General features: G+C 35.7%; 1 protein-coding gene across 2 annotated transcripts in view; it reads left to right on the top strand.

The window, feature by feature from the left end:
* The first annotated feature begins 8788 nt into the window (after nt 1-8788).
* Nucleotides 8789-23003, top strand: part of LOC137400270 (scoloptoxin SSD14-like) — a 35246-nt gene continuing 21031 nt past the window's right edge. The window contains exons 1-3 of one of the 2 annotated variants that reach the window (XM_068086599.1): nt 8789-8909; nt 9453-9559; nt 14676-14811. In XM_068086599.1, coding sequence (XP_067942700.1) covers nt 9488-9559; nt 14676-14811 — 208 coding nt within the window. In that variant the 5' untranslated portion in view covers nt 8789-8909; nt 9453-9487. Of the gene's footprint in view, nt 8910-9452; nt 9560-14675; nt 14812-19997; nt 20205-23003 lie in introns of those variants that run through there. The other variant, XM_068086600.1, reaches the window with a different exon arrangement.

Below are 23003 nucleotides of genomic sequence, written 5' to 3'. Positions count from 1 at the left end.
CGTTTTAAAATATCGTTAAATCTCTACTTATCATAATTGCCTTAACATACAAATTTTTCAATGCGCAACTTAAAATACCTAACTCTTCAGTCGTAGTAATTTCTAGCAAATGACCTTTGAAGTTTTTTATGCATGATGCTTTTGTAAGCAAATATGAAATGGATGGTGAAAACTAATCGCTAATCTAAATTTCTACTGTGTTCTATCGCGTGCTGCCAAATAGTGGGCTTGTTTTTATCCCTAAGGTTGAACGTTTATACCAAACTAACTCTTTTTACATGGTAACTTCCAGTAAGTTTATATATCTCTCCTTCCATTTGACTACATTCAGCTGATAAAGCAAAAGCTGCAAAAAATTTACTAGCTGATAGTTAAGATGAAATATAATTATGTGTATTTGAAAGTGGCAATTCCTGTAAACAAGTGCCAACAGTGGGCTTAAAATTTCTGCATAGTTTAATGCTACCATTTCGTTCCCAATTGGTACTTTCCATGAGGCTCACTCACTACATTTGATATGTTTTATTATATCTTGGTCCACACAATATCGCTGTATGTTAGCGTTTTCCTTTCAGCGTTCATCGGTGATTATGTGAACCGTGAACCGATGGTATCGGCGAAGCAACTCAGGCACGTCAGGAAATTTGCAGCTGTCAAATTTTCCTGATATTCCGCCGAGCATTGATAACCGCCTTTAAAATTTGAACCATTTCGGCGATGGTAATTGGTGGTCGCGGATAGCGTAATTTATTTATTTTTGTTTATGATATTCGCTGCGGAACTAATATTTGTTTCCAGCCCGCGAAAACAAAGAAGTTTCTTTGCGAAAGTTTAAAAATAAAAATGATAACACTGCGTCACGGAGTGTTTGCTGATGCAAACACAGATGGGTTTATGATAGTGTAAACATTGTTATCATCGGCGATCACCGTAGTATTGTTGCATCAACGTGGAGTTATGGCGATATAGTGTGAACCAATTTTTAGCTAGCTCAGGGGTCGGCAACCTTTTCCACTCAAAGAGCCATTTGGACCCGTTTTGCGCAGGAAAAAAAGCACTGGGAGCCACAAACCCCCTTTGATATTTTTGATTAAAAATAAATAAATACTACATGTGCCTTTTTTGGTTAGCTTTTAATGCTTTTATACCATGTTTACATCATAAAACGAAATGGTGTGGCATGTATAATGATTTAACTGCTGAAAAAACAAAAGTACACTTTTGGAAAAAAAAAGTATTGGCCGTTTTATTGGCGCATAAATTATTATATAAGGTGTACTACCTGTATTAGTGTTGTTGTTTGTCAGTAGTGTTGTTGACGATATTGCGGCCAGCCTTACTAGATTTCTAATTGTTTAACCCGTTTGTTGATATAATATCAGAAGGTATTTCGTAGCGATCTGGCCCTCTGCACGAATCCGGTAGTACATTTTTCTGCACTTTTATGTTAACGTTAGAGCCACGTTACAATCATGTGATTAGGTACTAATAATAATGGAACGTAAATAATGCTGCATAACAAGCGGCAATGTTTGATTTATCACCATAATTACTTTTTTTCTTACAAAATTTCGTGATAAAACTTCTATAGTTTTATGAATTACTTGGCATATGGTGAAAAAGGAAAAAAATCCAAAGTCAGAGGGAGCCGCAGCGAGGGATGAAAGAGCCGCATGCGGCTCCAGAGCTGCAGGTTGCCGACCCCTGAGCTAATCTGTCCATCTATGTTTAAACTGGTTTTCTCAATGCGAGCGCCATTATATAGGCCTTTTTTCTGATTGAATTACACTTATACTTGCTAAATTCAACTATAATTTAGCATTTATGTTTTCAGGATTCCTAAACCAGACAGGAACAACTCAGTGTAAAGATCAAACACCTCATCCAATGAAAGATCTACCCTAAAACTCACTTTTTCAAATCCTTCCGTGCGCAGAACTCGAGGTCAGTCTACAGTAAGTCGCTGCATTCAGTCTCATCCAGAAGAACACACTTTACACCAACGACTACATATGACCACCAACCTCCCAACCAATCTTCACATTATGCCTCTGGCTATATCCTTCACATGCTTTAGGTTCACCTGTGAAATTATAGAACAATTTTATTATAGGATTGTGAAGGGTCTTGCTGTAAACTTGCAATCATATTCAAAATCAGGAATAAGTATTGTAGAGCATTCAGCATCAACTTCCATTGATGCACTAACACTATTGACTCACAATTTGCAGTTATTGGTGAGCTCTTTTTAGCTTCAGTTATAGTGTTTAACCTCCGATGTTAAATATGCCGGATTTGTCCCATCATCATCGCTATCTGGCTTATAATCTCTCACACTCCCCTGCACCTTGATCTTCTGCTCATTTCTGTTACACGCAGGTTTGATGTGCCCCTTCTTATTAAGCAAATACCACTGCGCTTGCTTAAATGGTCATTTAGTAGGCAGGTGGAGAACTACGTCTTCACCCGTGATATGCTTTTGTGCTAGCTGTAGAGTATGGCATCTGTCACACGTTTTCTCGGCCAATATCTATACGTCCTCTACCAGTGCTACTTCTTTGTTTAAATATCATCATTTTACCACGGACAGCTTCATGGACTCCGTCATCAGCTTTCGCATCATTAAAAGTTTACCCCGCATTCCTAAACAGCTTCAAATTTTCATCCGGACAGGCTGACAGCCATATATTAATTGGTTTCTCAGGTGTCCATTGATAGCATTTTCAGCAAAATCGCAATCTTGAATTGCGATTGTAACTAAATAAGCATTTGTCGACTCATCTGATTCTTGTTTCCTTGATCTGAACTTACATAATTCAATTAGAACATTAGCTTTAGCTCTGAACATTAGCTTTAGTTCTGAAATGTTTATCAAATCTTGTTGATATGTGATTGAAGCCTTCTTCATGGTCTTCAGCCAGCCCAAATGTGTTGTATATCTGTAATGATTCCGACTTACTCAAAGTTAACAGCGCTGCCTTCTTTCTATCTTCAGCATCTGCCGAATACCAAATGCCATAATGTACAACCTCAGTTGTTGCTTGAATGTCTTCCAATGCTCCAAAGTAGGCAGCTGTCCAATTCTAGAAACCAGCGTAAATGGTAAATTCTGCCATCTTTGTCGCCAAATTTGTAGTATTTCAGTTATGACATAGTTTGAATTGCCCCAAAAGACAAAGCAGGAGTTGAGCATAGTTCTTCATTGTGCGACATAACTCCAACTACCTAATTATATGGCATCCCTCAATAACTCTAAAAGCATCACATAATAGATGCTCTTAGTACTATTTGTGTAATTACCTGCAGTATTTATTAAGGGCTGTTCAATGGTTCTTGGCTGTGGAACAAATTAAACGAATTGCAGCATATTCTAATGAAAATGTTTTCCAAAACAACTTTTTAAAATTACAAACCAGATATCAGAATGGATTAATTTTCTATGTAGTCATTTAACCATCCATACCATCAGTCTGGCAACTTTTCCTTTAGTTATCGAAGCCTTGTTTTTTGTGGGACGTGTGCTGGGCCTCCCTAGACTTTTCTTGATACATTCTGTGTTACTTAGCAACATTAGCTAATATTAGTGACATGTCACTTAGCACAGCCACACTTGAGTAAGCGTATTAGTAACTACCTGGTATTACAAGTATCGTTAGAGAATTACTAGCTAGCTAAATCATACAACCTGATTCTTTAAAATTAAATTAGTATGATCGGTCGATTTTACTATAACCGGTTGTTTAATTCCTTGCTGGAACAAACCACATTTCAATGGTCTGTTTAAGACAAGGTCTGTTTTCAAAACGGCTCAAATGTGATGTAGTTGTGAGAGTTGGTTTCTGTTTACACTTTCATGCAACCTTATTCATCGAAATATTTTCGCAAATATACTTCACGCATTCAATAAAACTATGTCATCGTAAAAACGTCATCGTAATGCTGTCACTTATAGCAGTGATATCTTATAACTTACCGTAAAAATTCATAAAACATTTTAACCTTACCTCGAAGGAGTACATATCATTTTCTGATAATCATGACAAGCCTGTTGGTCACCTGTGATAATCGAAAAGTGCTGCAAAAATTATTTGCGAAGTATTGGGTCACCTGATCAGATTAAGACTTGCCAATTAGACCAAGCCGAAACAAAGCTGTAAAGTAGCGAGCATCTATATTTGATATGGGTTCTTCGGTAAACCCGAAGTGTTTGTCATAAATTAGTGCTACGATAAGTTTTATATTGAGCTTTGTATTGGCCTTTCAATTCACGTGAGAACATACGTGACAAGACGATAACCAAATTTTGTGGTTACTTCATCGAAATAAAGAGATTCTAATCTACGGCGGCTTTTCGCTTTTGAGCTTTGAAGAGCTTGTAATCATATTTCCACATATTTGGCACTTACAACATAACAGAGTAAGACATGGTGAATCTTTTGATACCAAATAACTGTAATGTGAATTTTGTTGCAAGTCAACCTTCAAAGAATCTCAGAAGTCATCCAGTAGTTGTCACGCGGAAGATACGAATACTGAAAACCAGGTAACCTAGAGAGCCAGGCGCAATAATTAAATTCAATTAATATTCCATCTAAAACAACAATATATGACCAAGTCAAGTTAATTACATAGTGTAGGTTAAACCAGCTCCATATCCCTATCAAGACCTCTTCCCATGCATATGTATCATCCCTTGTATCACCAAGTCTACACCTCAATTTGCCTACCGTGACGTAAAGGTGATGTGATGCAGCTTATTACATAACTTTACATACTGGGTTTATTTTAATGCCATATTTAATGATACATACAATTATATGTACAATGATATATGCAATGATATATACAATAATATATGCAACAATATATATGATGCTATATGCAATGTATAAAGCTTCATATGATACTATATAATGCCTATAATCCTATATAGCATACTTGCAACACTTGTAATGCTGTAATGCTTGTAATCACATATAGCATCACATATAATGCTATACACCGCATCATATATAATGCTATGGACAATGCTTTGTATAATGCTATATATTACGCTATATATAACGCTATATGTAATACTTTATATAATATGAAGCGTTTTGCAGTCATGGAACTAATTAAAAGAAATAATATAAGTTACTAGGAGCATCTTCAATTCAACATAAGACAGTTTTGACATTTGAAGTAAATATAGAAATACATCAACTGTGTATGTCAGGTTTGACTGCGCAGTACACCTTCGGGATATGATGTCCCTGCTATACGGTTTTTTGGCCTTGCGTTGTGGAACAAAATGTTTTTCCGCCCCCGCCATATGACCTATTTTTCGTCATACAATCGTAACAAAAATCTCTGTTGAAATTCAAATGTGGCAGGTGTGTTGAGTATGTCGCAATTACAGAAATGCCAATACGCTAGTCGCTAAAGTCTTTTCCACAACGCATGAAAGAAATAAGATGCTTGCTCTCCTTTTCATTTCGACTTTCTGTGTGTTTTGTAAATGTTTGATATTGCGCGAGTTAAACGAAAATTATTGAAAAGCGAAGGTGAAAGTTTATTGTACATTTCAACGTTCAATATAGCCTAATGTTTACTATGAACTTGAACCTATTATTCGTATATAACAACACATTTAGCTTTAATTCATTAGCCATGGGTCCTATGTTTGATAATGACGTTAAAGGAATAAGTAGGAAAATGATTACCAATGCAACAAAGCTAGAGTTACTAGGTTGACTATAAGTTAACTATAGTTACTAAGGTTAGTATACCATTTTGTTACTAATTTTTAATATATTCAGTATGTATACAAAGTTTTCATGTTTTTTTACCAAGGTGTGTTTGCATTAAATAATTACTATAGGTTTCTATAATACCTCTTTACATGACATTTTCGCCTCAAGATGCCAACACCGGCAAGAATTAGTGTCGTATAGCGGGGCCCACTCTATTTAGATGCAATAACCCTAGAAGTAAGTAGTTACTTATAGACATTTACAATCTACTCAAATTTAACAATTTTGTTATTATGAACATTTTCATAATGTTATACAAGCATAGCAATACTTTCCTGTTAGTCTGAGTAGCTTACTAGGGAACGTTGAAGACTAATGGTTATCGCATCCATATATATAATGGCCGTAATATAAACTAGAAGTTTTAAAGTCGGTTTGTTTTCCAATATGTGCCCTGTCTATTTACAGTAGGGTTTATCTTAAAAAATTCAAAAGTCAATTTTCATTACATGCAGTGCATACACGTATTTTCTATGGTGGCTCTAATTAATTCATGTCTCAAGGTTAAGCCACCAAAGGTATGACTCATAACTATAGCTAGCTGGCCACTTATCTTGGGTAGTCAAAAACCATTACGGCGCTCTGTACCTGTCAAAGGAATGTGAATGGTAGAATGTGGTGACAATATGTCAAATTGGTAGTGATAAGTGGCCAATTACTAGTAGAAGCAGAGCATGAATAATTGTCGTAGCAAGTACTAACTAGGAAAATACTAGTTTATCAAATGTAGGGGCAATAATTAATACTTCAGTTGCTGTCATGGTCTGTTGGTTTCAGGCTTCACATGTTGGGGATGGTTATAGGCGCAGTCGGTTAGATTTAATTTTGTCTGGAGGTCGTTTGTGGAACTTGCATAGCTTGTTGCTGCTTGTAATTATTGGACTTAGGATACCTTCAGGTGTCTTGTTGCTGGTGTGGCTTGCTATCTGTACGTCCCGTTGGGTGCATCGTATGTATATATCTTCTGGGTTTATTCCATAATTTGTCGGTGTCTTAATATCTCCAAGCGATGGCATAATGTATGTGTATCCAGTAATCTGATTCCATTCCCTGTCGGTAGCGAGTTTTAGCGAAATGTCAATATAACAAAGCAGTTTATTTTATTACAAACTTGTATTTTGTACAAAGTGGTTTCAATTGTCAATATTGTTGTGAAAATCAGCATTGACTAGACGCTTGCAAGTGGTTTCTGTGTACAAGTTATCTTATACTGAATAAGTAATAGCTTTCATGCACATTGTTCAATGGTTGAAATCAATGCGACTAGTGGATCAGTTTGGCTCTTTACTGTTCCAGCTCTATAAGCCTGAAAAGGCAGACAACATTCAAATACAGTTTCATGCAATCAAACGCAGTTCTGACATGAGTTTATAAATAATAAGTTCTCAAACCGTTAAGCTTGTGAATGCAAGAATGTAAATTATGTAGTATAATGCTGTTATGGATGTCTATGGAGAAATTTATGCTATGCATAACTAATCCGAATCTACACACAACATCAACATCAGTGTTAAATTTACTTTGTCATCGTATTTTATTTTGACGATGGTCAATTTGTGCATTTCTGCTTAGATTGTGGGAACTGAATTGATTATTGCTAATTTATGTACTGGTGAGGTTGATAAGCTATTGTGGGCAATACTGATATCTACCAGTAAATTTTACTCCTTAATTGTATAAGTCAAACAGTTAAAATACACAACTAACATAATTTAAAACAATAATATGAATGACAAAAGGTTAAAACAGCAAATAAAAGTTATACCCTTACTCAACTGTCATTCATGTTCTTTGCTTTGAGTCCTTATGACTGTGCATCTCAACAGTCAAATGAGAGTCAAGACAGTCCATAAGTAGTAAATTTACTATTAAATTCTCTATTACTGAGCAAGATTGTAGATTCAATGTACAAAATTCGATGTGTATAGCACTGCCATGCTTGAGTATACATATTAGTAACTCACGGATATTACAAGTTTCGTTTGAGAAATGTTTTGTAGCTAAATAATAAAACCGGATGCTCCAAAATTAAATTTGTATTTGATTTCATTATAATTAGTTATTCGATTCTTTGCCGAAGTAAAGCACATTCAAATGGCTTTATATAGTCAGTGTAGAATGACATGATCTGGTGATTCATCTTCAGATCTTTACATCTAGAAGGCTCTAAATTTTAATGGCGTTTTGCAAAATCATTTTCGATATTGAGCTTGCATAAGGGGTGGTTTACCGAGTTTTTAGAACAACCGAGTAAACACAATATCTTGGGGCTCCACTTCGCTACTAAATTTAATAATATCTAATGGACTTTTAGCTGCTGTGTTGGTGCCCTACTTTCTTTACACAAATAAATCCGTGCTGTGAGATTCCTGCTTTTGAGCAATATAGTTGTTGTTGTAGTGTAGAAAAATAATACATTGTAATGTTTGTTTTGTATTTCAAAAGCTTTTTACATTGAAAAAAGTATTATTGTGTTTTGAATACTAGTGCTCTTATCATTTTTGTGTTTTGTTTAATTTGAGCCAATAAAAATCAAGACAAACTTTTCAAGCAATTACATATAGTAATAAAACAATGGCATCATATAAACCTGTATAAAAATAATTATAAAAGCCTAAGCTATAAGTTAAAAAGTAGTTTAATAAAATAATAAGCAATAAAAAGGATGCTACTTTGTCTTAAAGACGTGAATGGAAGTGCCTATTATTCATTTGGCTTGGATATTTTTGTGAGATGCTTTTATTGAAACTTGGTAAGCTTGTTTTGTTTTTATCTTTACCTAAGTGAATATTCAGCTAGAGAAAAAATTTCATTTCAGTAAATTTTCCTGCAAACATTTGCAAATTTAATTTTTTATTAAAACAGTCTTCTTTAGAGAACTCTTATGAATATTTTCTGAAAGTTGTCTGCAAATTTCATCAAAAATCGATCAGTGTTAAGACCTATTTAGAAATTATTATTTTAGAAGCTGAGATCTTATGTAGCCTAAACCATACTGAGTTCGCATCCATGACAGCATGTGCTGCTGAATCTCTAGCCAATCCTGCAAATCCATACCCCAAATTATGAAAAGCCCACTGTATCCGTTCAACTATTCATGACACTAACTATAGGGTAAGTTGTTAAAAATATTTTCAGTTTTGCCTAATTCAAGTTATCCTATTCTGCTGCCTCAAGAAATGTTAGGGTAGGACTCATTTGAAAAGTTTCTGAAAGATCTTCTATTTAGAAAAACCCTAACATTTTTAAATCTTAAGCAAGTCACATAGAAAGGACTATGCGCAGCACAATTGCTAGGGAGTTGCATTGAGTTGTTTTTTGTTTATAGTCAAGTGGATTTGTTTGATAGGGTTTTCTAAGAAAAAGAAATGTCTGCTTTCAGCCATAGAAAATAGTGTATGTACAGCATATGTGTAGCAAAGGCATGCACCCCTTTTTGATTTGTACAAAAAGTTTTACTTTTCGTTCGCCCCTTTCGAGAGGAGGAAAGAAGAGTGGTTCAGCAGTTTTCTTTTTGCATAACATTCACACAAGCATATGTTTTTGAGCATATCATAGGAGTGCCTAATTATAGGAGTTACTCAAATTTTCTTCTAAAAGAAAATAGTTTTTTCTTAGAAATTTTCTTTCTGAAAGATATAGTGTATTGTGTTTTAGCAGACATCAAGTCAATTGAGTATCTCCTAGAAACAATGAAGGCGACACGAACAGGCGAGGACCTGGAACTTGACCCCACTTCAGACTATGACGACAGATCTCTAACAGTAAGAAAAAGCAAACAATTGTTTTTGCATTAAAATCAATGTAGTATACTAATGATAATATACAGAAAGTTCAAATTTTCTTCAGCTATTCAGGTTCTAGCAAACAAGTCGTGTGTTGTTACGTTGCAAATGCAAACTTTTAATAAAAAAGCTAGCAAAGATGATGAGGTACCTTTACAGTATCACAGATGAGAAATAAGTCACTTTATCACACGAAAGTGCTTCACACAACTTCTTATCAGTACATTGCCACAAATATCAGATAGTGCTTCTGTTACCTTTTGAACAATTAAATCTGGGGTCAAGGTTTGAAATAGCGTGTATTTCTAATGTAGATGCACGCTTTTATGTTGTTGTGAATGAGTAGTGAACACTGGTAAGGTATGCCAACTTTATTGAAGCCCTTACCCAGAACTAACAATTAACAAGCGCGCTTACTGCCAAATTAATCTTACAGTTAAAGTAATCAACCAGTCAAGGTAATCGTACGGCCAAAGTAATCTTACGACCAAAACTAAATGTTGATCCAAAAGCTTATGTCACAATTGCGACAATAATAATAGTAATAATAATACTAATAATAATGTAACATCCCCCTTGGAGACATCAAACAGTGCAAAGCTGCATTTGAAATAAAGTTGAACACATATAAAGGCAAAAGGACAAGTGGATGCGATGTTTTCACAACTGTCCATAAAATGCCAATGTTAGCATGGAGATACATCAGGTTCTATTGCATCAGCTGATTAGGTCAAAATCTTCAAACTTTTTGGACATCTTCAGATGCTCTGACCTACATAATACTTTACCAGTGATGTTTGGCACGATGGAACTAGAATTTGCACATTCTGCCACTGATACCTGAGTGTTGGCTGAGCTTGCTATGGTAAGTAACTTTGATGTGGAGTAGCCCTCTGCGCTTCTGGCAATGTCAGGAAGAGACTCCTGGATGGCTGGTAAGAGGCCATCTGCCCCACCTAAAATCTCTAAGTATTGAGGCTGATCAAACCTGCACTATTTGGGGTGTTAATAATGCTAAATAAGATGCACTATTTAGACTGGGGTATGACCTGGGTGAGGTTTTTTTCAGAAGTGATATCTCTGTTCAAAGCTTTCATGTGCATCGATTCCTGTTGTGCAAGCTTGGGCAGGTCTTGAATGTGAGGCCCTCGGTCTTGATCGGTTTTGGCATGCAGCTTTTGATGTTCGGTATCTTTTTGTGGAGTTGATGGGATTTAAGGAATCTGAAATACTAGAAAATTACTTCTAATCAGTCGGCCTATGCATAACTCAGAAAAATGTATAACCATTTTTAAGAAGGGTCGCTCGGTAACTTAGCATACTTACGTAAAGATCATCGGACTTGCTCCAAAGCTCTCTGATTGTCCTGACAGTCTCAGTTTGGTGTAGGTAATGCTAGCCAGTAAGTCTTGAAGTTCTGAACCACCTCATGAATTTGAGAAAATATTCTTGGCCCCCAAGCAGGCCTCCTGATCCATGCTCTGAATCTGCTGATACCCTGATGAGCCTGATGTATCTGGTCTAACATTTCTAGTCAGAAACTATGAGGGATGACTTTTCTGGAGTCATACAACAAGATATCATTACCTATTGTGAGGTGTGCTTGAGCATCCTAATATGGCTTAATAGCTATATCGACATCTGACTTGTATGTTGGCAATACTGCATAGCCTCTTGAAGCATCTCATCCTTCTGTTCACCCTTGATTTTTATATAGTGATTGGCAGAGATCATCGGTGGCTGATTATAAGACTCCAATAAACAGAATGACCTTTGTCGAAGGCTGGTCACAGAGACCTCTGAATAAGGCCTCATCTAACTGATTGTGACTTCTTCTAACATGACGAAACAAAGAAAAAGTATACCTCATCATGAACAGTTTCATTCTCAAGATATGAGTTGGAGCTTGATTTAGGTATTTTGTAGCCATCACTGGCACTAATGCCTCGTGGTCAGTTTCAACTGTAAAATGCTTCTCACCTATGTATAGGTGTAGTCTTTCACATGCCTACATTGTTCCCAGATCCTTCTCAACGGTTGCGTACTTGTACCTCAGTGAGTGACCATGAGATGTAAGTGACTGGCCTCTTGGTTCCATCCTTCTCCACTTGAAATTGTACCGCACTTAGGTCTACATTGCTAGAATCTGTAGATAAGAGCATTGGTAGATTCAAGTGAAAATGGTTCATTGTCTGTTCTGAGATTAAGACTCCTTGATTTTGGAGATTGCCTCTTTTTGCTTTTGGCCTCAATTCTACTCTTTGTTCTCTTTCAACAGCTCACGCATAGATGCGTTGATGGTGGCCAAATGAGGAAACAACCATGCCAGCTGTTTCGGCATGCGGTTCAGCCTTCTGAGGTTAGGCTTGCGCGTGGGAGCTAGTAAATGTCTGGTGGCTTACACCTTCCGCCTATCAGGTCTGACACCAGATTCATCTACATGTATATGGTATACCAGAAATGTTAGTAGAAAATTTTGCATTTCACTCTGCTTTGTGTTTAAGGTGAACCCTGACTCCAGAGGCTTGGTGAGAACTCAGCATAGTCTATGGTCATGGGCTCTACATTAGGGCCGTGCACCACAACGTTGTATGTACGTCATATGACTTCAAGTAGTTCAGTCAGAATCATGGCCATGACGTGCAAAAAAATCTCTAGAGGCACTCAACATGCTAACGAGTAGCCTGTTCAGGCAATTGCATTCAAAGGGTAAAAGAAAGATGGTCCCCTTTTTAAATTTTTACCTGCTAAAAACTGCTGTTAGCCCCAAGCTACCAGAAAACCTTGCTACTGGTGAGTTGACGGAGGCTTTCTTCTATTGTGCCTCCTAGGTGAATCTTTTGCCGCACGGCATAGTTTAAGTCCGTCAGATCCGTGAAGATGCGAATTCCACCTTAAGGTTTGGCTTCTGTGACTAGCACACTGCAAAATTTCATGGCTTCGGTGATTGGAGAGATAGCCCCTTGCTTAACCATTCTTTCTAGTTTTTCCTTGGTCTTTTTCTAAGAGGTAGGGAAATGCTCCTAGAAGTGTCAATGCACGTAGCTTCAACTGCATCAGTCAGAGAAATGTCATGGGAGCAGCAATTTAGCATACCAGATTCAGTAAACAGCTTTGGGAATCTTGCCCTCCAGTTTTTTAACACTGGTCTCTGCAATGTTGCAGGATATGAGGTTCAACACCAAATGTGCTCATCTATGCAGCAGTGATGTGACATACATTCATTGGCAATGACGTAAGCTGTTTCTCTGTAGGTAGTCTTTATATCTAAATGTGGCTTCAAATATTTTGTCCACCTGGTCTTCTTAGTATGGTCTTGGCTGGTTTGAGAGTGATCTGCTATAACCATGATTCTTTGCTTCTTATAACTGAGCCGTCTGCTCCTGTGTCTAGCAAAAATCTGATTTTATGACTGTTTATGTGTTGACTCTTACATTGGCTCTCCAGTCTCGCTTAACCAATTAATAGGTTTCTTGTGAGTATGAAATCACTTATAAAGGTTTCTTTGTTCAGCCCTAAGGCTCGTGTGATTCTGCACATTGTTGTTGCATTTGGGGCAGACCGCTTCTTTAGCCGAGCACACCTTCATATGATGCAGGTGCTTACCACACACTTCACAGGTTTCTAACAACCTTTGTGTTCTTGTCTGGTAGACCACCAATTTATACAGACTTTCTTGCTTAAAATTCTGTGCCTTACCACATCTCCACCTTTGTTTTGGTAACTACAAAAACTGTTAAATTTGTGCAGGCTGACATTGCTTTCATAGCTAACGTTACTATTTCCTCCGACGTCAACATGTTCCCCTGTGATATGACCTTCTTTCATTATCCTGTCATCTTAGTTGCCAAGTACTATCCCATCTTTCAGCATCTTATCTGTTGGAGAGGGATTATCTGTGTCTTTGGGATGATAGCTGAATCGGCACTTGTTATGCAATGGTTGCAGGCTGGAAGAAAATACATCAAACACCTCGCCGGCAGCTGCACTTTTCAGCTGGCAACAAAACATGATAGTTAAAAGATCCCAACAACCTGTATAAAAATTGAGCAAGATTGTGCAAATAAAATATCTAGCGGAATGCGACGGTTACCATCATGTAAAGTTGCTGTGTAAGTGTAGTGGACACTGACAAGATATGCCAAATTTACTAATGCCTTCGCTAGAACTGAAAATTAACCGTAATCTTTCAGCTAAAAGCAATCTTACAGCCAAAGGTTTATGGCATTATTGTGACAATAATACAACAAAAATATTTATGAGAAATTTTTGCAACTAGGATAGTTTTGATTGAAAGGACAATCTTGACCCTATTGTCAAGGCTATTGATCTCATTGGAAAGTATATCTCTTAATCAATTGCAAGAAACCTTTGAAATGGACAGCACAGTCAATAATTCTAACCTATGCCAGACACGTGCATGTCCGTCATTACTCTAAGTTGTGGCACAGACAGGAGAGCAAAACTCCAATGTGTTATTATTTAATTAGGATAAATTGCTTAAGAGTAATAACGACTCTATTAAACTGAGTTGACTAATACTACAGTTGAATTCTCAATCAAGTTTTGACTGAAATTCTAAAGTGGTTTCCATTGTTTTTACTTCATGACCGTCCACAATTACTGCTGTTACATTCACAGCTGGTCATGTCAAAATGGTCTACAATTCCCTGACTTAGACACAGGTTCTACAGACACGGATTATAGATTGGATAAATGAATAAGGGTTGTTTATTGGGAATATGCAGCCAGCTGGTTTTCAAGCACTTCTCACTATTGTACATATACTTGTACGCTTTTTTAATATTGTAAAATCGGAACATCTTCAGCTATTACAGTCAACATCGACTTACAATCGCTTTTTTGACCCACGATTCAAAGTTTGAACAAATATTTATGATGCCATATAAGGTAATTTGCAACATATGGTATAAGCATTTTTTTGAAACATGACATTGCTGTAAATTAGGGCACACGGACAGAGACTTTTTCTTGTGTTTGGTTCTACATTCTTGTTTAATACTGAATAGTACTGCATACCTTCCTTTTATTTTAAGGTATTTTAAGGTCATCATCTTGTGTACAATCTTTGTAGACAGGCCAGAGAAAGAGACAATTTTGTCAATTCAGCCTTCCTCGATGGGCAAAGATTACCTCTATTATATTCATTGTCTTACTGGTAATTTCTCTGGTTGGAATCCTGGTGTCACAGTTCTGGATGAGGAAAGTTGGTAAGATAACTCCATACTTTATTTCATGTAGCATGTATGGTATAACATGTATGGCAGATGCCCCCTGCAACTTGAATAATTCATTTCGAGAAGGTTTGTTATAGGTATTGTATGTTATACGTACCATTTATAACATGTAAATAGTCTAATCTATTCCAAGATATTACCAACCACCCTTTTTTGGATCTTTAAAATAAACTAAACTTAGTTTCTTAACTTAATGACTGTACGGTAACTGTTGTATTATTGGTTTGTGTCAACAATTTTTTTTTATCACTTACACCATGATTACAGTTATGTAATGTTTGGCTAAGGGCCAAATATTACATAACCGTAATCATCAGTTACATGTCATCATTATCAATTTAGTTAAATTGTTTTTACTTTTTTCTCACAGCAAGGTCTATCCTGCCAAAAAAATAAAAACTATTGTATATGTCTAAAGTGAAGAAAAAAATTTATAATAGATACCATTATATGTTGTTTTCGCTTATAAGTGTGGCGAGTGAGAACATGATACTTTAAGGTCAACTATTGGACTCTCACTACTTAAATCAACATCAGGCTTTGAGTTATATGGATTGTCTAACATAATACGATGCTAAAACTTTACATACTATTTTTATGTTCAGTGGTTTTTAAGTAAAAGGAGGTTAATGTTATAGTAATTTTGGTAGCGGTGCATCTTAGATCGGTACAACATGCATACAACGCATATGCAACCCACATTCAAGGCACTAGCAATGCACAAATATTGTGGATACAACGCGCATACACTGTCATCACAAAGCACATACAGCGGCTAATAGAAAATAAATAAAATACTTTGTGTAATGTTTTAAACCTGTTTTATTAACAGACTATAGACATAAATAGAATATTGAATAATAATATAATATTATTACTACTATTATCATTATTGTTACACATTAATATTGTTAATAATATTAATGTGTTAACAGTGACAGGTTGTGGCGCATGCGTTATTAATTACTTTTGTCGGTGTTGTATCCACAATGTTTGTGCGTTGCTAGGGCTTGTATGTGTGTTGCGCATGCGTTGTATACGCATTGTACCGACCTAAGATGCACCGTTACCGTAATGTCTCCTGTATAAATATATTTGATTTTTAAAGATTTAGATACGTACATAGATTTAGCCTCCTTTACAAACTCAGTCATTACATTAGTGGTTAATATTGAATTCCTTTGACTCCCTACTTATACGAATCAATACTTGGGTTTTAATAAATATTATTCCAGCAGCATCACTGTTTCCTCTGTAAAAGGTTTCAACCATAATTTGGGAGATTAACCAAGGAGAGGTGTAACTCCAATTTGGATTGGATATGAAAATGAAGTCTACTAGTGCTGTACTAATCGGCAGACAGATACCAATAACACTCTTTATACTGTCTATACAAAATCATTCACTACTTAGAAGAAGTGTACACATTTGAACTGGAGTTGTCATGTCTTGGCCAATTAAGTTTTTGTGAATAATTTTTATAAAAAAAACTTGCTGTTGTTTGTAATATGACAAATGTCACTAATGTAGAAATAGTCACAATTAAATTGATCTATGTGTGATTATACAGACAAGAGTTTGAAAGTTTTGCCAAAGTTTTTATGCTCTCCAAACTTTTAAGATATTCAAGGGCTTCTTATTAAAAATTTTGTTATTCTTTTGACAAATTCTACTATTTGAGTTAAGCCAAAATGACTTGGTAAAATAATAGTTTTGGATGTTTTTGTTTTTACACAAAATGTTTCCTATTCGACAGCATTTCTTGTTTAAATTTGACACGCTGAGGGGACCAGCATTTTTAAGAACACGAGCATGTATATGGAAATTAGAATGATAGAGACAAAACTTGTTGGAGTAGAATTATAGGCGATCTGTAGCTATATTTAACTAAGTAATGAGGTTAAAAACGAATTAAAATAGGCATACAGGAGCTGCTATGTCCATTCCCAACAGGTCTGTATGATGTATTTAGTCTAGGTAAGAGTAGAAGTCTGTGCATAGCTACATGTAGTTGAGTCAGTTTGAGTTGCCTTATTCCAAATATTTAGCAAGTTGGTCCTTGCGCTTGTCACATTGTCATTAGTCAAGCTTCTGGTAGTTCTAGTGTGTAAATCTGTAAGTTATGGTCATTGCCATAGTTGCGAAAATGCTTCATGAGACCGGGCCTTGCAGCATCGGTAGAGGTTGTTGGAATCATGATTGATGAGTTGGAAAGTGAAGAGAATGAGGAGTTAATCAGTTGCTTCAAGTAGTAAAGACCTCCTGTCAAAGGAAAAACAGAGTTTTGTGTTTTTAGACGCACAAGTAAAATTATATTTCTTTAACATTGACAACTACAGTGAAGTACAAGCTTAAAATGAGTGTTTAATGTTAACACACAAAAAGCATTGCTCGAGTTCGTTTCATAAGCTAAAACCACCTATTAAAGTTGTCATCTCACAGAGTTGTCATCTCACAGTGTTGACAGGTTTATTTAAGGGTTGGTTAAAATATTTCGATTCTACAATTGTCTAATTACTTAAAACACTCATTTGAGGCTGTGTGTGCATAATTATGATACGAATATATATAACATTGCGCTGATTTTCATTGACCTGATTCCGTCAGCATAGATGATTTGCTGACAATGTTTTAAGTTCTGTACAGGTTAGAAAAATCACTTTAAAATCAGCCAATGCTAATTCTAGCTTTAGAGAGACCAAATTTATTATTTTACTTTTTTAAGTCTTTTATTAACCTTCCTAAGAATCTGCTTGATCACAAAGTAACAACTCAGTTGGTCACTAGGTACAGTAGCAGTACAATAAGCTGTACAATAAGCAGTAAATTTAACATCCATACTTACTTTTGGTACCATCTGGATGTCGTTCGAGTTTGTGATTGCATATTTTGCCATATCTGTTTTGACATCAAGAATGGCAGTATGATGTCATTCTGGATGATAATACTAAAAATCAAGATCTGAAATAAAATTTGTTAGGCTTTATGAGTTTTCATCTCTTTCTAAAATAAAAAGGCCTTTTCGCCTAAAATAATCTCTGAAACTCAATTCATAACAGCAATGAACTAGTTAAAATATGATTAAACACCAATAATATTAAACTGCACCGCTAATTTTTTACAGAACTCTTCTTATACAAATGCACAATTTTTAAACTAAAATTAGCTAAGTTTAAGAGTTATCATCTTTCTTCGATGTAATTACTAAGTTCAAGGGTATTTTGCCTAAAGTAACCTCTAAAACTTTATTGAAAACAGAAGCTAAATAACAAAGCTCTGACTAAAATATCAATAATATTAAAAGCACTGTTATCTTTGTATAAAACATACATCTGAATAAGGCAGCGGGCAGCGGTGCCTGACTGGTAAGAGAAACTGGCTACAGCAAATAAAAACTCACTCTATTGTAAAAAAGGGAGCTTTAGTTGTTGTTACGAGTGAATAAGCTCTCTCAACAAGATCTGTGACTTTACTAATTTCTGCAGAGTTCATGACCTACAACTAACCTACTCAATGGCCCTCTACTATGTTTAGAATTTCCATAGATCTGCACTTCACTGAGTCTTTTGATCTATTAATGACTTGGTTCTATTGAAGTGTCATCTAAAATGTTGTAATATAAAACAATTAGCGACTATTTAAATAATTATGTTATTGAAAACTACCTTCTTTAAAATATTGATATTTTGTATATCAAAGCAGTAAATGTTTTAGTTCTAATTAACCCAAACTGAACTGCGGTTTGTTTGTTATCATGGTTCACTCGGCCAAAACTGATGACTGTTGTTTGTTATAGCTTCCTGGGTCGCTCTGCTTGTTATAGTCTACTTAGTTATCATGGTCTTCCTGGTTGTTCTGGTTTACCTGATTGTTCTGGTTTGCATAATTGGTCTGGTTTACCTGGTTATTCTGGTTTCCCTGGTTGTTATTGGTTGACCTGGTTGACCTGGTTGACCTGGTTGACCTGGTTGACCTGGTTGACCTGGTTGACCTGGTTGACCTGGTTGACCTGGTTGTTCTGGTATACCTGGTTGTTCTGGTTTCCCTGGTTGTTATGGTATACCTGGTCTTTATGGTTTACCTGGTTGTTCTGGTCTATATCCAGCTGCTATGGTGTATCAGGTTATCATGGTTTACCTAGCTGCTACAGTTAGGTATTTTTGGTGCAGCAGCTAACTGTTATTTAAAAATCAATCATAACAGGAGACTCTGTTTTTTGACTCATTATTAACAGCTATCAATAAAAGCCGTAGGCTGCCAGGATGTCTATGTGTTATACTACAATAAAATAAAATAAAATAACCCATCATCATGAAACATTACATGGTTTCTCTGTGGGTCCTACTTCATGATAAAAGACAGAAAAATTGATACCGAGATACCTCAAGATAACGAGCAGCCTAGCAAATTCCATGTTGTGTTGAATAAGGAATGAAGTGCTCAATGTAAGTAACATCATTGAAGTCATTCAAGTTACTTCTAGCTTGTCATCCTTACATATTAATGCTGGGCTACACCTTGAGGTCAATTAGGCTATATTGTTTTTTTTGCCAAAGAAAGTGGTCAAAGCCTTTAATAAATGCATACTAAAGTAGTTTCAGTTAACCTGACTATTTACCTAGTGCTAAGGGGTAAGGTGTTATATTTTAGTTTATGTGATTGGAGTACCGTGGAAATAAATTGTTTCCTTAATCATATCATGATATACAAAGTCCGCTCACTTTCGCTCTGCTATGTTGGTGAGTTTATGCTTTAATTGGTATGACAACCATTCATGACTTGATAGCCCTCTCTCCCCCTCTGCCCCCTTTCTCAACCTCAACCATTCCCTCTTAGATTGTAATAAATCATATTTTCTTTCACCTTCATTATACTAGTATTTCTAACATTTTGACCACAAGTTGTTATAACTTCCTTGGCTGTTTTTTGGCTTTGATATCTACATAAAGCTCTATTCAGTGAGGTTCAAGCTAGTTGATAACCTCACTGCTACCTAGCTCACTCACATTCTAATATCTGAATTGTTTTCGAGGTCAGACTACCATCAGTCAAAGCTTTATAATCAAGCTCGCTTGAAACCAATGACACGGCACACCACAATTGCACGCATCATTGACACCTAAGGCACGCTGATATATAAACTAGACACACAATACAATACAGTTGAGGAGAAACTAAATAGAATTACTAGTCACGTATCATAGAGTTTTAACCAGAGGTAGCTGACATGGCTGCTCTTACCAAATGTCTCAGAACCAAGTCAGGAGTTGCCTGCTATGTTTTGGTCGTGTTAATATGCTTAGCCGTTATTGTCGCTTGCATTCCATTAGCCATATGGCTGGTAAACAGAACAAACGAACGCCAAGGTAAGTAAATCACATGCTTTTTATATTTTAAGCTTTTAGTGCTTTTTCGTAGACACGTGTATGTCAAAACAAAAATATAGTTGATCGAGTGGGTTTTACTGAAACATTTGGTTTAGAAGCAAAATTAGGCCACTGAAGCATCGAAGTTGACCCTTTAAATTACAATGTTTTCAGATTTTACAGATAATACCACTTTTTAGCAACACGTTTTTAGGGTTGATAAATAAGCCTTGAGTTGATTAGAAATCAAGTTAAAAAAACTAGATATATGTTCACCTCAAATCTGAAAAATAGGCTTCTTTGGTTTTATGAGCCACATTCTACTTATGGACTAACACAATTGTATGTACATGTGCCACATTCTACTTATGAACTAACACAATTGTATGTACATGTGCCACATTCTACTTATGAACTAACACAATTGAATGCCAGAATTATTGTTCTCAAGTTAAAATACTCGAGTAGTTTTTTGTTGGACAAAAAGGTGTTCCGGACTCTGCGTGACAGTTTTCATCGTTATTTCCGTAACAAAGCTAACATAAAGCTATCGCATACTCTTAGCGACTAGCATCGACATCAGAATTTTCTATTCTTAAAAAGTGTGTTTTATTATTTGCTCCATCTGTGTAAGGCCTAGCTTAAGTTCAATATTGGTTAGTAATATAGAGATATTGTCTCTAGTCAAGCTATAGAATGCTAAGTATTTGTTCATATAGGCCTTTTCTCTTCCACTGCGGTCTTGCAATTGATGCCACTCTAATAGCTACGTCACATGACGCAATGTACTGAATTATCTCTGCTTTACTTTCACCGTAAATGCTTTCTCATTCGGTGGCAGCCATTTCACCAACTTACCGTAATTGTTGGAGGTTGCAAAACATTTGTTCATATCATGAGCTAAAATGAGTTGAAATCTTTTAATTGTGATCTAGAGAACGAAGACACAAACCATGAAAGATTTTATTACTGAGGAATTTCATGGGCTTTATAGTTCTCTCTCTGAACTCGAAAATGGTTGTCAAGCTCTGTGAAATAGGCAGGTCTAAACTTACATTTGTGCTACCCTATATTCTACAACTGATACTATAATATCAAGACGGACAACGCACTATGCATCTAACGAGGAAGGATATCAAACTCATTGTTATTCCTAAAAATTCTAGACTTTGGTTGCTGTAATCCTTTAATGGAGCGTAAATCATTCTTGAAATAAGATTGAGGTCATTACTCAGAGCTAATGGTATGCGGCTAATCTATTTACAATATGCGGTATCAGTTCTTGGTGCGTGCAAGTATCTTTGTACCAAATTTTGATACATCAACATGCAATCTGAAATGACAAATGATAAAAACAACTTATCGCCACGGTCCTTCGACTAGCTGTACCCAACAGCAAAAACTATCTTAAAGATGAGCATGCACAAAATTTTAGCAGATTCTAGTAAAAAATATCAGTATTTTTCTATCATTTGCAATTGTTTTTGATGTCCAAAATGATCCGACTGACAGTGCGTTTTAAGATTAAAATCGACAAAACTTGATCGCAGTTGACAAGTCAGTGCTAGTCCTTAGAGTAGTCTGATTTTTTCCAAACTTTGGTACTCAAAGTTTGAATGAAATCAGTCCAAGTATGAACACAGTAAGTTACACATGCTAACAGACAAACACACAATGAGAAAATGGGATTTGTTAATAGAATTTATTCGTAGTCTGATAAAATGTTGGATAGGATCTGTTTTGAGTCTTTGATAGACTCTCTGAGAGAAGACAACTCAATGTCTAAGGATACCCATAGGACTAAACACGTGCTTATCAGCTATCTTATTCAAGGACAAACACTTTTGTCAATATTTTGTCACGCGTAATCTTCTAGAATCCGAAAGCATCCCTAATCTAATGCTATTAATGAAGATTGAAATTCATTGTTTCTGGTTTATGGATATTGACCCTTTAGACACTAAAACAGATTCATCCTATATACAGTTTTAGAAGTTAATATATTACTGCATTCGTTTTGACATCCACTCAAAATGAAAATGTACATATTCATTTTAAACATGCAGAATTCAAGCACATGTTTCAGGTCACACCCAAAATAATTTTCAACATATAATGCTTGAAGTAGCTCAGACCCAGTTTTATAGGTGAAACTACATGCTGGAGATAAAAATGGAAAACAAAAAAGAAAAGAAATATAAAATTTCAAAAGGTAGTCGAATAAATAAGCCAAGTTTGTTAAAGCTTTACCCAGTGTAAGTTGGACTGTGGTAAGTCATGTCCTCTGCATCATCATCTTTACTTCCATACAGTCATATAGTCATTTTCATACAGTCCATACCTACATCGTTATGTATTTCCTTACGACGAAGATATGATAAAAATCCTTTTTGTTGGTTACTCTTTTAATAATTTATTTTTAGTTTTATTTGTATTAGAAGTATATAATATAAATATAATATATATTTAAAATCATGTAATTATCGCTAGTATTTTTAAGGGAGTTATAACAGGTTTCTGGGTTGTAGAACCAATTATTGAGTTTCAGTGTATTTTCATGAGCGTTTTTGGTTCAACATATAACGGTTTCAACAAATATCTAGTTGTCTATCTTTTTAGTATCAAGTTAACAAGTTATCTACAAATATCACAAATTGTTGCATTTTCAATTAAAAAAAACTTTTCTGATTGGAATTCCATAAGATTCTTTTGTTGTAAAGGTTTAAACAACTCTGGCACTGTAGATAATCTAACATGCGTAGCACACATTTATCATAGAGACAGTACTACATTATTCAA

Source organism: Watersipora subatra, chromosome 7 (genome assembly GCF_963576615.1).
Source record: "Watersipora subatra chromosome 7, tzWatSuba1.1, whole genome shotgun sequence".
Lineage (NCBI taxonomy): Eukaryota > Metazoa > Bryozoa > Gymnolaemata > Cheilostomatida > Watersiporidae > Watersipora > Watersipora subatra.
This window is presented reverse-complemented; position numbering and strand designations above follow the sequence as displayed.